General features: G+C 30.6%; 1 protein-coding gene across 1 annotated transcript; it reads right to left on the bottom strand.

Annotated features, from left to right (window-relative positions):
• Positions 1-247: 247 nt before the first annotated feature.
• On the bottom strand, positions 248-15,391 carry LOC127724421 (uncharacterized). Its single transcript, XM_052231375.1, has 8 exons — positions 15,303-15,391; positions 12,597-12,668; positions 11,491-11,619; positions 9,751-9,864; positions 9,043-9,135; positions 8,455-8,538; positions 6,346-6,365; positions 248-1,427 (listed from the first exon to the last, which is right to left on the bottom strand). The coding sequence occupies exons 2-8, from the start codon at positions 12,652-12,654 to the stop codon at positions 495-497; spliced, it is 1,431 nt and encodes a 476-aa protein (XP_052087335.1). The 5' UTR covers positions 12,655-12,668; positions 15,303-15,391; the 3' UTR covers positions 248-494.
• Positions 15,392-17,377: the final 1,986 nt, after the last annotated feature.

Here is a 17,377-nt window from a genome sequence, read left to right as displayed (position 1 = left end):
CTCATTGATGATAGTAGAGTAAGCAGTCGTCATTTTTGTTGACTATATATCCGCAGAATATATTGTGTGCTTTTTTTCTTTGTGACCGCTCTAAAATACACGTAACCAATTTGATGACATGAGTGTATTTTTCTCTAAATTTTGGATAATTATTATTCGCAAAGTTGCAAAAACAAAGCGCATACTAGTAATTTTGATAAATTATTATCTGCATGCTGTATCGTATGCATATCTAATATAAAAAGTCTATGTATAATTATTATTTATTTTAGATACGTAGTCTTTATACATTCAGAAATGCGTTTCATTAGCCAATGTATCTCATATTTATTAGCACAGTGACTACTGTATTTTGTTGAATTGAACATTACATTTTGACGACCAGTACTACAGTTAATAAACAACCTGTCCTTATTGAACTTATTATAGTTAGTAGAATGTATGTATTCGTTTCATTTTTTCCTTGTTCATGTAACAATCCACGCAAAATAAAATTAAGATCCTCTGTTGTCTAGGTATTTGCATTTGTATGGCAAGAGAGGATGCATACTTGGCCAAGGTATGGGTGGTCTTTCAATTGAACCCGTGTATCCACAGTCAATATATTGTCCAAAGAACTCATAAATTGCCTGACTTATCATAGGATCTCCAAGATATCCACTCACTACCCCTTCAGTTTCATCTTCCGGATTTTGTAAACATATTGTCCATGTTGGACGGTCTGATTGTGTTCTTACTTTGATGTTTCCCACTTGTTTGCGGTCAGTCCACTTACTGTCAGTGAAACATTTAGCATTAGCATTTTTCCCGACAATTTTGCCGTTGGTTGCGCCCATGTTTAAATCTAAATCCTGTTGAACCTTGCTCATCTCTTGTTGGAGTTTCTTGATATTCTCGGCTATGGTATCTTCGATGTCCTTATTTTTGCTTGTTTGACTGTGGTTACCATATAAATCTTGTTTAAGACTGAAACATGTTTTAATGTATCCCTCGTTCTCTGTTTTGACACGTTCAAGAAATACCGGATCGTCTTTTTTCGGATCCCCTAATTTTAAACATGGAATTAGATCTTTTAACTTCCTAACCCTTTGGCCATTGTGAAGAAACTGTAGTAGTTTTGCGAACTCGAAGGCCGTATATCTATTGAGACCTGTTAAAACTTCCACTCGCAGTTCACGTTCTGTTTCAGAAATACACAATATATCGATGGAGTTTGTAATTTCAATATCCTCCATATCCAAATGCATCAGAGCAGAAGGAGAATACAGCATACCTTTCAGGTGAAATAGAATTAATGTTTCTCTTTGCCTAGATCTATTTTCCTTTCGAAACGTAACCGATTCTAAGAAAGATGATGTGTCATTTAAATGAAATTTCCTTGTGCTGTATGATACCAATTCTACTGGGAATCCTCGATGATATAGCGTCTGCAAAAGGAAAACATTTGCATAATAAACATCGAGTAAAGAACAAAACATGACAAACGTTTAAATGTTTTTTTTTAATCAAATGAACAAAATCTACAAAGCAGGTTATATATGTATTGCACACCAATTGCTTAATACAATGAAAGACATTTTTTTATCACAGAGCTTAAGAGTAGATGAACGAAGTTTTGAATGGTATCTAGAATTACCTCAATTTAATATTGTGGAAGACTGAGGTTTTATTCATGCGATTTGAATATGCTGATATAAAATCCTCCAAAAAAGGAAATATGAAACCGACTATTAATTTAGAATATTAGAGGCTTTAAACTTTACTGTAGGTTGCACTTGGTAAATATAGCTGATTTATAAATCACTCATCCATTGGGAGATGATTAATATTCATAGATAATTTGAATTTTCTACCTACTGATTCCTAGATATGATTTTCATGTTTCGTCTCATAGAGACACAATTGGGAATTTTATCAATATAAATAAAGTTGGATAGTGGTAAAATTGAACTCCCTAGGGAGGTGTGGTACATAATTCAAGTATAGTTTAAACACTACGAAGTTTAAGGCATATTAATTTTTAAAATATGCCAACAAACCCTATATTTTGACCTTTGCAAACAATAGTAGTGCATATGCACTTCCCTCCCATTCCAGAATATATCTTTTATGAAATTTCATAGTAGAAGTGTGACAGTTTAAGCCGTAAAAGGATTCCCTATGGAAAATTGCATTATCTATATTTACCATGTTTAAAAGAGTGAAACCTATATTGAATGAAAAAATAAAAATTGTTAAATTTCATTAAATATAATTCATCTTCAGAGAATTTAATAAAATTTAATCAAATATAAAGTTTTATTAATATTTCATTTAGACTGAGAACATTTTGAGCCTTACGTTTGATTATGATGACTCTGCATAAATGAGAAGCGAAAGATACTATAGGGACATTCAAACTCACAAGTGTAAAATAAACTTACAATGTCATGAAAAGAAAAAAGACTACAAGACAAACACAGTATAAAAACACAACATCAAAAACTATAGACTGAGCATAAATTCACAGTTTACCGTGCTTATTTTAATTTTTACAGTCATTGAAACTCATTGATGTTTGAGAACATTGGGTAAGGATGGTTCGACTGAATGAAAACACACAAGTAAGAAGTAACACCTTACTATGCTTTCTTATGATTGATGGGTCTAGGGATAAAAAAATACAAGCTAGAGACACAAAAAAAAATTGATAAAACTAACAATTGTGTGGTTTTTCCTTAAACCGCACGTTTTAATTCATATGTTAGAACTGACTGTTAAAATCTGATTTTTGCTCTATAGCAAGATTATTGTTTTCTATACAAAAGACGTTTATGATAATACAATCATAGCCTTTACAGGTTATTGTTTCTATTTTATGACCCAGAGGTAAGAAATTTTTAACCTTTGTTTTGACCCTTTAATTGTGCATTTTTTATACAGTGTATGATTGTATTATCATAAACGTCTTTTGTATAGAAAACAATAATCTTGCTATAGAGCAAAAATCAGATTTTAACAGTCAGTTCTAAAAAACTTTAAAGAATTTAAATATCAAATTGGTAACCTCATAAATACAGCCTTTGCAAACATGACTTTTTTTTAAACACATCTGGTTTAAATATTAGCCGAAGAAGGAGACATTTATTATATTCTGAATTGTTTTAATTAGTTATCAAAACAGTTTCATACAGGATCCAGCATTTCATGTCAGCAAACATGCACATATGGTAGACTGACAGTAATTAAATATAAAAATTAGAAGGTTTGGTACTATTGGCAATGAGACACAAGAGACCAAATGACGTACATGTAGCAATCTTGTTTAGCAAATCATTTAAAAACTGAAACAGAGGTGGGGTATTTAATCATCCACTGAGCAGAGTATAAGTTTTGATTTATTTAAGGCAATGATTTTAATAAAAAGAGAATAAAAAAAAATCCCGATCTCCTAGGTAAATTCGAGAAAGGAGTCTATACAAACAGACAAATCAGAGTGTATCGACCAACTGAACGAATGGAAAACAACTGTCATATTCCTGACTTGGTACATGTTTTCTCCGACGAAAATAGTGAGTTAAACCTAGTAGAAAAACCTCCCTCTTGTATAACAGTTGTTAATAGATCCTATATATTTACAAACTTTGGTGATTAACCAAAAACAAAAAACAAAAAACAAAAAAAACATGAATGTGCAATGATGGGGATCCAGCAGTCAAAACTGTGTAAACTGTGTTTTGTCACATATAAACAACACACTAAAACTTTAAAACAAGCATATAAACAAGTTGAGATAAATAAGAATTTTTTGTTGAGTTTTCTATTTGAATAAATGTCAGTCTATAAATAAAACCTTTAATTGAAGGCGATATTTGTTTCTATGTAAAATTCTTCAAATTACAACAATCGTAGTCATTTTGCCTTAAAATAAAATGAAAGACATTTCATTGCAAAGCACCACTGTACCCTGACTTGTGATGAAAAAATCAACATAACGTTAAATTCATGTTAGAGCGCACTGGTTCTCAGAGGTTAAGACGTGTAAAACAGGTACACATGTACTTCTGATCCGATTGAGAAACAGGCAAAATATGCACTTCAACTTCAACTTCATACATTTTTTATTATTCTAATAAACATTCAACAGGGTTTGAACAGTGATACCATATCTTTCAGTATAATTTCAGGCCAAATTCACACAAACAATTAACATATTTTGAAAGTTACAGCTTTTCGTTCCTGTATGTTCTTTCTGAATGACCCAAATATGTAGTTCTTTATCTGAATGTTTTTTTTATCCAAAATATATTCTTTAATATATGTTAATCCGATAGCTATATGAGCTAGACAAATTTGACCAAGGAAAGATTTTCTTCAATTTCATATTGATTCTAAAATACTATATCACATCAACCACTGTAAACAAAAGAGTTAAATACATTGTTTAGTTGCTTACTCTCTTTTTACTTCCATTAAAGAAGAAAGATCTATATGTGAACACAACTAAATTTGGTTGACAGTTTCGAAAAAAAGAGAATTAATATAAACACATTATTTAAATTCTGTTTTCATTAATGTCTAATTAGGACAAGAGTTTACCGTTGTGCAAATCATCTCGTAAATCGATTAAGAAGAGACAAACAAAATGGAATGTTTCAAACAACAATTGTGAGTTTTTTTCGTCAATGCCAATTTAATACAACAATAAGACTTTATAAAATTTAATGCGCCTAAATCGCTTTTCTGTATTTCACTATTTTGACCTATTATCTTTTTTATAGACAATAATATAGCCTTGTATCTTTGATTGTTTTTTTTCTAATCAGAACACCCGAACCGAAAAAAAAAATAGAGCCTCTTTAGCATGTTTCCAATGGCTATGTCTGCAACAATAGATACGTCCATTGATGTGTTTTTATGTACTAAATCAAGGGCTTTTATTTGAATCTCTCGTGTGATTATACGGGAGATATCAGATATCAGATATTTCAAGTCTCCGGGTCCGATCTCACTTCATATACATCAGTCACGTGATTACGGCAATATTTTGATAGGGGTGGGAACCTGGATGATCAAAATGAATTTCAAAGTAATTAGAATATATTAACTGATCTAAGGTTTAAAGGATTATGAGCACAAAAAAATACGAAAAATGTGTGCACCCGGAAAACAGTATCGGATTTTTTTCACAAACCAAAAATGTTAAAACATATGATATAGTTTCATATAGTTTTGACTTCAAAAGTATACAAATTATGCGATTATGTTATTGACAAGACCACAAGAATAAATAGAAGTAAAAGGTGGAAGACAATTTAATTAAGTTCAATTTTTGTAGAACACGAGAATGTATTGGCTACTAAAAAATGATATTTTTTTTTACTCTGGATACTTACTAGTCGAAATGTTTAAAAACACAACTTTTACTCTGGATACTTACAAGTCGAAATGTTTAAAAACACAATTCCTTATGTTGGAATACCAGCTCTATTGTCTCAGGAAAGGCAAGGACTACTTTAACAACAAATTCAACATTTGATCCGTGCAATGCGAAAAAAAGTAGCATCCGTGATTCGTGTGAACGCTGTATGTACTTAGTATTGAACATTGTTGTGTTTATTGTAACAAAAGGCACCTATTCTCGTTTTCAAAACTAAGGGAAGTGTACTATTGAACTTTTCGACTTGTAAGCACCCTTAAATTCACATTGTCCACTCATAGTACCCAAAACATCTTCTTGTTTGACTGAGGTATATAAATATAGACTTCACTCATCAGCTAACGAAACGTATGCTAATGAGGGGATTTCGTTTAGCTATGCTGGATGTATAAATCTGCGTCATTTTACATGATTTATTTGGTTAGCAAATCGTTGTTTTATTATAATAAATCACCATAAAATGACCCTCTGAAATACAGAATGAGTACATGCATGACGTAGTTTCACTATGGAGTACTAATTGTAGACATAATCACTTTGCCTGCTGGTATTAAAGGAATAAACGTAATTTTACGGAACCTTATTGGCGTATTTCAATTATACAATATTTTTTAAAAATTACCTAACACTGAAAATACAATTTGTTTAAATTTGTTTAACAAATTCAGTCATTTTACAAAATTACTCTAGTAGAAGGTAATTGTAATGATTTCTGATAATGCCTTGCAAGGTAAGCATGGTAAGGAATTTCATATTTAGCTTGACTTTTTCTGCCCTTTGATTGGGTTGTTGTCTCTCTGGCACATTCCCCGTTTTCATTCTCAGTTTTATGATGGGTTGTAGCAATATCTTAATTAGGAAAATTTCTGTGTTATACATGTATATCAAATGCATACTAGATATATTAAATATCAAATCATTTTTACCTTACTTTCATCAGGTTGATCTACAATAAATAAACAAAATATAAAAACAAAGACCTCCCAAAGCAATTTCAATTCAAAACGTGGAGGTTTTTGTGTAAAATGTTATTAATTTCTCACACAACATTAACTACAGTTTTGATATTTCTAGTATTTGGATATTAAATCAATAATTAGAGTATATCAAATTAAATTTAGCATGTTTAAGATATAATTGGTAAATTAGAAAATTAATATTACTAAAGGTTGTTTTGCAACTTATTTTCAATAAAATTGTTGATGGACCTCCTTCCTGTTACAATTAAACGTTATAGGACATTTATCATTATAGTGAAATTTCCTTTAACTAGCTCTATTAAAGATGCATTCTTCTGACGTTTCAGTCTCGGTGAAATCTCGTTTTGGAATTATTTCCAAAACATGTGATACAAGTGGAAAATATCAATGAATTTAAAAAAAAAACTCTGTGAAAAAATTGTGTATTTACAATAAGTAGTTTTTGAGTAATAGAATTTGCAAATTTTATAGCCAATCAGGTCAGTCTCATTAGCCAAAATGTTGAGAAAATGGGTGAGGGGTACAAGAAATGATTTTACCAGATACATGTACATCCCATATCGATTTTTTCTTTTCAAATTTCTAAGATATGTATTTTTTCAATCATTTATAACGAAGAAGTTGAAATAATATGCTTTTTGTTCTAGAAAAAGAGAAAATTCACAAATTCACAAAATTGGCAACATGGTAAATTTGACAAGAAAAAGCAACAAAATTTTATAAAACTTTCTTATATTAACACCTTCCTATAGTTTTTTTTTTAAGTTTAATTGATTCAGACTGGTCCACTCCATCTTTAGTGAAAGTATGAAAAAAAGCTTAATCGTGAAACTGTGATTTTTTTCATGATAATAGCCCAAAAATGGGTAAAAATTGATGAAAAATGGGAAAATCATCAAAATTGGATACTTTCAAATGGCTGTAGAAAATAAAAGAAGTACCATATGATTTTTTCTTCAGCAATTATTTTTTACAGTCATATAAACCCAAAAATCAGGTTAAGAAAAAAAGTTTAATTCTAGAAATTTTTGGCTCCTCAGAGGTGTACATCCTTAAAAGACTCAGTAACTTAATATTATTTATGTAAATAGCTGACACAAACGTGTTAATGTATGATATAGTAATGCACCTTAATCTTTATATAAAATGCATGCAATCAAGTCTAATCAAATCATTGACAAACTTGGCTTCAGTCCTTTCTACATTTATAAATAGTAGAATGTATATTTCGATTGAACTCAATGCTGTTAATGCCGGCAATGGGTGAACAAGAGATATTTGAATGAAAAACTACTACATTTGACTATTGCCAATGTATAATTTAGAAAATAGCAAAAAGGATAGCGGAATGAAAATGAAAGAAACAGCAATCAAACAACAATAAATTTTCAAAGGACTGAAAATAGAGTAAAACATGTTAAACTCTCTCCCATTAAAGGTATATCAATGTAAAGGCATTGTCGAAGACCTACCATCAACTCCCGATTTTTCATGATTTGATTTAATGTTTAGTTTTGCTCGACACGACATGATCAGCAGACAGCTTGATACTATATTGAGACTCATAAATAACATGTCAAGTACAATGTTATATCCTTAAAAGAGAAGTTAAAAATTGCAAACATAAAATAATAATCCCATTCCGTGTTTAAAAGTCGTGTTTGAGACATTTTCTGTGTTCCGATTCGTGATTTTGATTGTTTTCTAAAAGCATAATTTTGTATATTTTTTGTTTCTTACAGGTTTTTCCCATATTAATATAATATACATAAGCATACGTTTAATATCAGTATAGTATTGTTCTGTTTTTCAAACATACACAGTGCACTGATCCTAAAACTCACCAAATAATCCAGCTTATAATATTATACGCTTTACGAGCACGTTTCGTCTACACAATTCATAACTGTTATGTAAGAATCAAATTTCGGAACAAGCACTTGGAATGTGTTGTTTTAATGGCTCTGTTTTGACACGAATCTCGTTGATGTGTCTTATATAGACGAACACTTTTTTGGTGATATTTATCATGACATTTTATAGAATGTCACTTACCTTCATTCGAGTAGTCATTTCCTGTATCGATATACGTGTTGTCCAATCGCGGAGGTATCTTTGAAGTTTCAAAATGTGGATAATCTATTATAGAAAAACGGAAATATTAGTAATAAATCCTGCTTATACCATAACGTCTCACCATTAAGTCTAATTGGAATCGACAGTATTCTTGAAATGCATGTGGGTAACTTAAATAGGAAAATCATCGGAAGATGGAATCATTTAACTTTTACGAATTTTTGGTCCTCAGTGCTCTTCAACTTCGTACTTTATTTGGCCTTATTAACCTTTGTTTGATTCGAGCGTCACTGATGAGTCTTTTGTAGACGAAACGCGCGTCTGGCGCAAATATAAAATTTCAATCCTGGTATCTATGATGAGTTTATTTCCACATTCTAGTGAGATCTTGACTTTGATTTTAAAATCATTAAAGCTATTTCTCCGACCGGGATCAAAACAATCACCTCCAAATCTCAAATCATAGACGATACAAAGTGAAATCCGTGATAGTTTTTACCCTTAACAATGCTTATGGTAAACTAAAATAAACAAAAGAAAAAACTAAACATGTCTTTCTATGCATACCCTTTTTAGTAAAACAGGCCTGGTTTCCTAATTCTAGATCTGAATTATGATTGAAAATTCTGTTCTGTGTGTTCACGTGATTTTCTGTTCTAGCTATGATTTAGAAACAAATAAGTTAACATAATTATATACTTTAAATAACTGAAAATATATACTAAAGGTATATATGAACAGAGAAATGTGCATCAAGTCTCGGAGAATTTGATTAAATTAACACCTATAATGTGACTTCCAAACTGTTTTGATTTGAGAGCAACTGGCTTGTCTTTAATGGACAAACAAGTGTGTCTTGCCTACAAAATTATTCGCCTGGTATCCATGATGAATTTTACTAAATTAGTCTATATTTTTGTTCAAACATGAAAGCAACACAAGTTGATCTTCATTAACTTCTTTTGAATGCATGGTAAATCCTCTATTTTTTTTTATCTCAATAATCAATGTGAATTGTTTGTCATAATTTCATAACTTTTATTTCTTGGGAAAACCGATGGAATAACTAGCACTGTCCTATATTTTATCATATGTTTCGACTGCATTTTATCTAAACTATCTTAATTTTTTTGTTTGTTTTTTTTGTTATGGGGGTTCTTGAAGTCAAGCGGATTGAAGCTTATTCCATGCTATTGATTCACTTCGTCTTAGTTTTCAAGTAAATTCGTTATATCGAAAAGCCAAAAACTAGTGGAATAGGTGTTGATTACTAACATAAGATACTTCCAAACAATACTTTCAATTCAGTTATGTCTTGTGTTCTGGTAAAATGTTGGAGTTTACCATTTGATGGTATCGTTATCTCTATATTCGATTGTCCCTCACTATCTGAAAATGGAATAAAGGTTTAGTGTTGTTGTTTGAATAATAACTTGTTGTTTCTTATTAAAAACAATGTATTTAAAAAGAAATTTTTGATTAGATTCTTTCTCGGTAAAAAAAATCATGTCGTAGGTTTTCTAGTCAATATTGTTTTATATTTGTCATTTCGTGGTCCTTACTAACTAACATATGGTATGGGTTTTCTTCATTGTTTAAGGTCATGCGTTGACCTAGAGTTGCTTTAATCCACGTCTTATGGTCTCTGGTGTATGGTTGTTTTTTTGAAAATCATATCACAATTCATGCTTTCTAATCGATGCCAAATAATGCTTCAATCTTCAAATCGATTGAATTAATACAGATTAAAATCAGTAATTGTCATAAAGGAGGACATATCGCCTATAGGTTCTATTCGTTTTTAACATTAAACCTTATTTTAGTTTCTGTATTGAACTCTTAGAATAGAATGATCGTAAATATGATTTCTTTTATTACGTTATCCCCTTTAATTGCAATTTTTCTGAGGAAAAAAAATGTTTAACTGGTGTATATATAGATAATATAAAATCACATATATTTATGCCATCCAGCATTTAGAACAACGGTATATATAAAGAAGGAGAGGTGATTTTTTAAAACGACTAAGATAATTACATTCTGTTGACTATTATTTGTATAACCCTACTATGAGAATGGGATCTACAGCTTTCAACTTATCTGAACTTAATGCTTTATTTGGCCAGCAGCTTGATGATATATAACCTTATATAAAGTATATTCGAATCTGTCAGACACCTAATTCATGTTAAACACGACAACGTTCTGTATAACCACAATTCCGGCAGCGTCTGTATATAGAACATACACCACCAAGTTGATACGATATTCAAGCGCTTGTATTTATTCTCCTAATGTCTTTGATAGACGGTTGTTGCTGACTAAGCAACTATGAAACCAAGGGTTCCACGTTGTGAGGCATTACAAATATTTCTTGAGTTGGGTAGAAATTCAGTTAAAATTGGGAAAGAGATCAGTCATAACATTTCCGTATAAAACACATTTGTCCACGTGCAGTATAGTATCAATAATGAAAAACTAGTGAACAGAAATATCAACACAAACTGGGAGGAATCGAATAAGGTATTAACAATAAAAAAAGGCCTGAAATGTATTATTGTGTTATTATCATTAATGATTCGATCCCTACTGATGAGTGTTGTGTAGACGAAAGACGCGTTTAGCGTACACAATTACAAACCTGGTATCTTTAATGAGTTAACAACAAATCCACGATGCAACAGCTGTTTGATTATTTGTCCTAGAGGGTATCACCCATTAAATATTCAGCACTCGTGTGCTGACATGAAATATCATTAAAACAATTCTTTTTGTTTATTCAAAATTAACGACATTCATAATCATCACAAATACTAAGGGTTTTCTAACAACTGAATTAATCGCTTTAGACTGATTAGTTGCTCAATGCTTTTCAAATAACTAATTGATTTAGAACTTTTTTTAATTTTTAGAAATACTGTAAAATATTGCGTTGAAAATAGCGACTGATGTGCACATGTATTGTTTTACTAGTATAAATTTCTGTCTTAACAAACACAGTATTCTTAACGGTACCTTTATTGACTAAAACACGTAAGATTTCTCCTTCTTGTATTACTTTTACATCTGGATGCATATATATAACCGTTGTCTGTGTAAAAAATGCAATCATCTTTTGAATGAAAGATTTTGGAACAAATGGTTCTGAAAAAGAAAGAGTTCATCTATGTTTTAAAAAAAAAATGTTTAATCTGATACTGTGTCAGTCGAAAATGCCATGCATATTTCAATCATTTCAACATTGATTGTTATATAAGTTATTTCTATTTTTCTACATTGAATTTTCTAAAAAAAAAATTGTAATTTTTGTATCAATTCATATTTCAATTACTCCAAGCGCTTTCAAAAATTAAAAAGTATAACAAGTATAATTTTCACTTTTCTTTTAAATACAGTAAGGCTTTTAACTCAAATTAAATGATCACTTTTTATTAGAAGGTACAGACATTCCTTACCAATAGTTTTGGAGGATTCTGTCTAAATGGTTATAATCCCTACAATCCCTTCCCCTTTTCACGAATGTGACCTACCGAATTAGACTTATTACCGGGTTTGTACTAACATAAGCAACACGACGGTTGCCACAATTGGAGCAGTATCTGCTTACCCTTCAGGAGCACATGAGATCACCGCCAGTTTTTGGTGGGGTTCGTGTTGCTCAATCTTTAGTTCTTTATGTTTTCTTTTGTGAACTATTGTTTGTCTGTTGGTCTTTTTCCTATTTTAGCCATGGCGTTGTCAGTTTATTTTCGACTTATGAGTTTGAATGTCCCTCTGGTATCTTTCGCCTCTCTTTTATAACACTTTTTTCGTTAAATGACATACATGCAAGGTTAATATATAGACAGATTACAGACTTTAACGGGCAAAAAATCAAACAAAACATGCATTTCCAATCTCAATTTTATAAAATGTTCGAATATCTATAGCAAATGAAAGATAGACCAACACTACGCATAATAAGACTCACATGAGTTATTAAGAACCTTAAAAAAAACAATGCATGTCAAATAACATTTGATCGAAAGGCAAAAAATGAAGAAGTGCATATAAGAGAAGTTATGTGAATGTTAAAAATTAAATTTTTGTAACAGTATTGTTTGAAAAGTATGAAGACTTACGCTGAGCAACATAATTTAAACTTATATCATGTATTCCATTTCCACTAGCCGTGTCCATTTTAATGTCTTGTACTGGAACGAAACAACAAATAAAAGATATTATTCATTTTTGCTTTTGAAATTGTGTTAGAAGCACAACAGACCATTATACAACAACGTTATTTTGACAGATTTTCCAACTACTTGCCTTGTTAACTACCTACCTATCTCAAGCCGAGTCACACAAAGTAAACATTATATCTGCTGATTTTTCACAAAGCATATGCCATTTAAAGGTAAAATAAGTAATGATTGACTCGAATTCGGAATATCGAACTGTCTTCCTGCAGACTTGTAAACCTTCTAAACTAGCGCGTAAACAATTCGACTTGGCGTGTAGGTTGAACACTATGGACAGTTTGTCGTCTGTAGTTTTCCTACTTTTAACCATTGCATTACTAACGTTTTTTGAGGGACAAATTAAAATGCTTAGAATATAGTCGTCATGATTTAAAGAGTCATCTGTTCCATGATTTATATAATATTAGTTCGAGTAAACCAACAGACTATCAACAGATATGACACTACACATTGTTGATGTGGATAATGTTTATGAACAAAATATTCACAACTACCAATCATACTTAGTATTTGAAAGGCGTTCTCATTTAGATAAAAACCATTACAATATGAGTAAAAGAATGAATTATTCAATATCAGGGAACAACATCCTATAATCATCATACCAAGAAATTAAGAATGAAAATTAAATGGAACTCAATATCTGATACAAATACATGTATATCATATTCCTACCTGAAACACTAGAACACAGAAACCGGAAGAAAACCATTGACAAGTCAGCTGACTTACTCCTTTATTCAAAAAGTGGTATTGCTCAGTTTGCCTTACCAAATAGCAACTCAATATTCAATTTTATCCTTATACCTTTACCATTAGAAGATTAAATGATGCAATCATTACATCCATCAAAAATGATAGATGTTTGGTATACGAAACAAACAAAACCATAATCTTATCAAAAAATATCAAATACTAGAATAATCATACAGTCGTAGACAGTTGTAGTCTATGCAATATTATAACCAATATACTAAGTTCTAAATCGTCCTGAGCCTAAACAAGTCTTGAATAGTTATACATTAAACAAAAAGAATAAAAGATATCGGTCATCAAAAACACAGTTAATGAAATAAATACATACGAAACAGAGAGACAAAAGAAAACAAAAACCGTTGAAAAAAATAAAATTGCTTCCAACAATGCTTTTAAAATAATATAGCTTAAAGCATTAACTTTCATTAATTGTATATTTCCCGGTTGATTCGGTATGTGCATGGTTGCTCTGACGCTTCAATTAGCAATTTAATAAATCACTTGATTTTTATACTAAAACGTTTCTTACAACAGGGATACGAATGATATTAATTTATTTTAGTAAGTTTTTAAAGAGGAATTTGTTGTAGAATCCTTTATCCATGTTCTATAACTATAGATTTTTACATTGAATTTTCCTTATCGGCATTAATCTCCTAGCTCCTACAAGTGCCCGATATCGGCCAAGGAATGAAATCCGGTTCAATATTGAAAGTCGAATATTCTAATAGATATATTTAATGTATTGCCTACAAAAACAGAAAGAGAATTAATTCACACGTTGCACTTCTGTTTCAATCAATTACTGTGAAAGTACTTTTATATATTCGTGGGTATCAATTTTCGTGGCTTGAGCAAAATTTACATGTTCGTGGGTCCTTAAAATCGTGGAATTTAATTTACTAAAACAAAAATTGAGTTAAGAATTTGAAGCCATCAGAAACGAAGATTCTGGAAAAAAATCATGCGTTTTGTAACAATGATTTGTTGGACATTGCAAATGGTGTTCATAGTGCGTTTTACTGATATGCGATGTATTCTCCAGATTATATGCCCGTATACATGTAGTCAAACGTACATGGGGATCTTCTCGTGTCTTGATTTAGACAACAGTTGTTATATTTCGTTGGACACTTAAATTCGTGGATAAATCCATCCACGAAAACCACGAAAATAAAAACAGCTTTTATATATTCATGATATCTTTTGAACTATTTACATGTTCCGTTCAAGTCTCACATGTGTGTAAATTTCAGAATTCTAAAGTACTTTTATTCGTGGGGTACCTAGCTGAATACGTTGAAAAACTTATGTAAAAAAATTGTGACGTCTACAGTAAAATGTATGTTGATCATCAGACAAAAAAACTGTGTTTAAAAAAGGTATAGGGAATTGAAACATCAATGAATCATTTTTGATATATCACGTGAATGTGGGATGTGATTTATACAGATAATATTACAAATGTAGTCCGGTATATTTTTCCTTAATTGTTTTACAAAGAAAGGCAACCCCGGTCCTTTTGAAATATCAGTTATAGCAACGTATTCTCAAACTTTGAGTGTCATGTATATCTTTTGTCAATTTAAAAAATATGAGATACATTTTAGATATTGGTTCGTGTTTATCTGAACTCAAACATGTTTCACTTAGTATCGAAATCAAAACTTGTTAATCTGAAACCAGTTAAAAACGTCCGTTTGTTTGCTTTTTTTTGTCTCTCTCAATGTGTAAAACTTTAATATGCTGTAGATTTAAATTGCCACAATCTATATTAATAAAAACTACACAATAACTATAATATCTTTCATTTGATCGAAAAATACTTACAATTTCAGATCTTAATATCCTTCAAACAGCTGATACATACGTAGTAAAAATACACATAATAGATAAAGAGTTTAATTTCCGTATGAAAACAAAACATTCAATAGAGGGAAGTAATTTAAAGTTATTTTTACACGCTATGACTAAAAATCCATACATACAGAAATAAACCATTGAAACTGAAAAAATACAGTAACAACAATTATACCGGTATTTAACTGTAGAACATCTAGAAAAATATTCAGAAATGGGGTAAATTCAGGTTGACTAAATTTGCAAAGTTTGAACGATGGCATGGAGTTCAATTGCGCAGACATATATTTAATGTTCAAAGTAAATCTTTGTCACGTTTTTATCAGACCAATCATTTTAACAATTGAGAACCCGTTTAAAAGAAATTATACGTTCAAGAACTGGCCCTATAGTGAAGATGCGAGGACTTAGCTTACTAGAGCTAGATTTAATTATACAGAAATAATAGAAAAAAAAGATATGGAATATGGACGACATGAAATGCTCCTCTGCAAAAAGAGACAATACGTTATCTAGAGTGGAAGGACAAGAACTCTTCAAACCAAGCACACATTGAATTGAGTCCGCACTGTAAATGACAAAAAAATAAGCAAACATAACAAGAATTTATATAATTGTTTACGTTAGGGTTGATGGGCGTTCTGTGTAATTACGCTATAGAAATGATCGTCACAGACTTTCAAGTTTCAACAATTTGGAAATTGTCAAAATCAAATCACCCGAAGATCTTGCTGAAGCAGAATTTGTTATACAGGTGAATTATACTCAACCGTTTTTCAATATGATTTAAAAAAAACTAGATAAATTAAAGTCAATTAATGAACAATATTATATCAAGATGTATAAACATAATTTCATTATCAATGATTAAATAAAAAAACAGGATTAATGTGTATGTATTTATGGCATACAGTTTTTGCCCGCACACAAAAAATTCTGAAGAAAGTAAACCATATTTTTATTGCTGTCCTTTATTATCAAGAACAAAGATCCCGGATAATAGCAACACACTACAACAGTCTAAAACATTTAATCGGATAAGTAAGAAAACCGCCCATCACAAATAAAAGTATTAGACAAATAATACAGAATTACAATTTTGATGCATATGTAAGCTGAATGAGGACATTTAATCTTTAAGAATTATTTGTTATTATTTTCTGATTAAGCCTCAAACAAAGAATTCCTACCATACTTCGTAGAAATACGGACATCCATGTACAGTAAAATATTAAAGTTTAACTTTTTTTTAAATATCTTAATTATTCTACTGTCAAAATAAAATCCTTATTTCATAATATCATTTGTTTTCAATCCCATTATGTCTGCTGCATTAGTACTGTATCAATTAATATGTAATGTTGCTCCTTATAAACATAGATATACATAATTGAGATTGCTATAGGTTTTATCTTGATAAGCTGTAGAAAGTTAGTTTATTGTGAGTCATCTGTAAAATGACTTTTTTTTTTTATCTATACCTTTAATGGACGTATACTTGATTACTTCAGAGTAAATTACATAACTGTGGTTGTCATCAGAAGTTTTATTTACCAGAAACAATTTGAATCATAAAAAATCTTTGTTTTCATCATGTTCATTGTCTGCTTAAATAAGAAAATAAAGTATTCGCATGTGGCAAGTTATTAATCTCTATTCATTAACGTACAATTGCATTATTTTCTAGAAAGACCTTTTTTGGGTATTTTAATTTCTATCCAAGTTACAATGGTAAAATACGCATTTGAAAAGTAAATTAGGACAATTGTATTTTTATTTTTTTTTAAATGTGAAAGATTATACTGTGTGTTTCAGTTGTGGGCTCTAGCTTGTCGACTGTTAACCAGATGAAGAACCGTGGACGGTCATTGCCCGGCATTGTCCAGAGTGTTACTATATCAAGGAACAGAAAGATCCACGGTTTGATCCAACAGAACAAATGACCAGATTTTGGTTCTTATGAAACGATTTTATGCACTAAAAAAATCAGACCTATCACAAACATGTTAACAGAGAGACATAATCATTATAATATCAAACGAACA

Source organism: Mytilus californianus, unplaced genomic scaffold, assembly GCF_021869535.1.
Source record: "Mytilus californianus isolate M0D057914Y unplaced genomic scaffold, xbMytCali1.0.p SCAF_14, whole genome shotgun sequence".
In the NCBI taxonomy this organism is placed as follows: Eukaryota; Metazoa; Mollusca; class Bivalvia; order Mytilida; family Mytilidae; genus Mytilus; species Mytilus californianus.
Note: the sequence above shows the minus strand (reverse complement) of the source record. Positions and strands in the feature narration are given on the sequence as shown.

Bases quoted from the DNA above. Each gene is read 5' to 3' on its own strand.
- LOC127724421 (XM_052231375.1), bottom strand. From the start codon at position 12,654: ATGGACACGGCTAGTGGAAATGGAATACATGATATAAGTTTAAATTAT. The intron at 9,865-11,490 runs GTACCGTTAAGA...TTCCATTTTCAG, and splicing joins ACGTGTTTTAGTCAATAAAG to ATAGTGAGGGACAATCGAAT. The intron at 9,136-9,750 runs GTTAGTAATCAA...TCTAAATCATAG, and splicing joins ATTGTTTGGAAGTATCTTAT to CTAGAACAGAAAATCACGTG.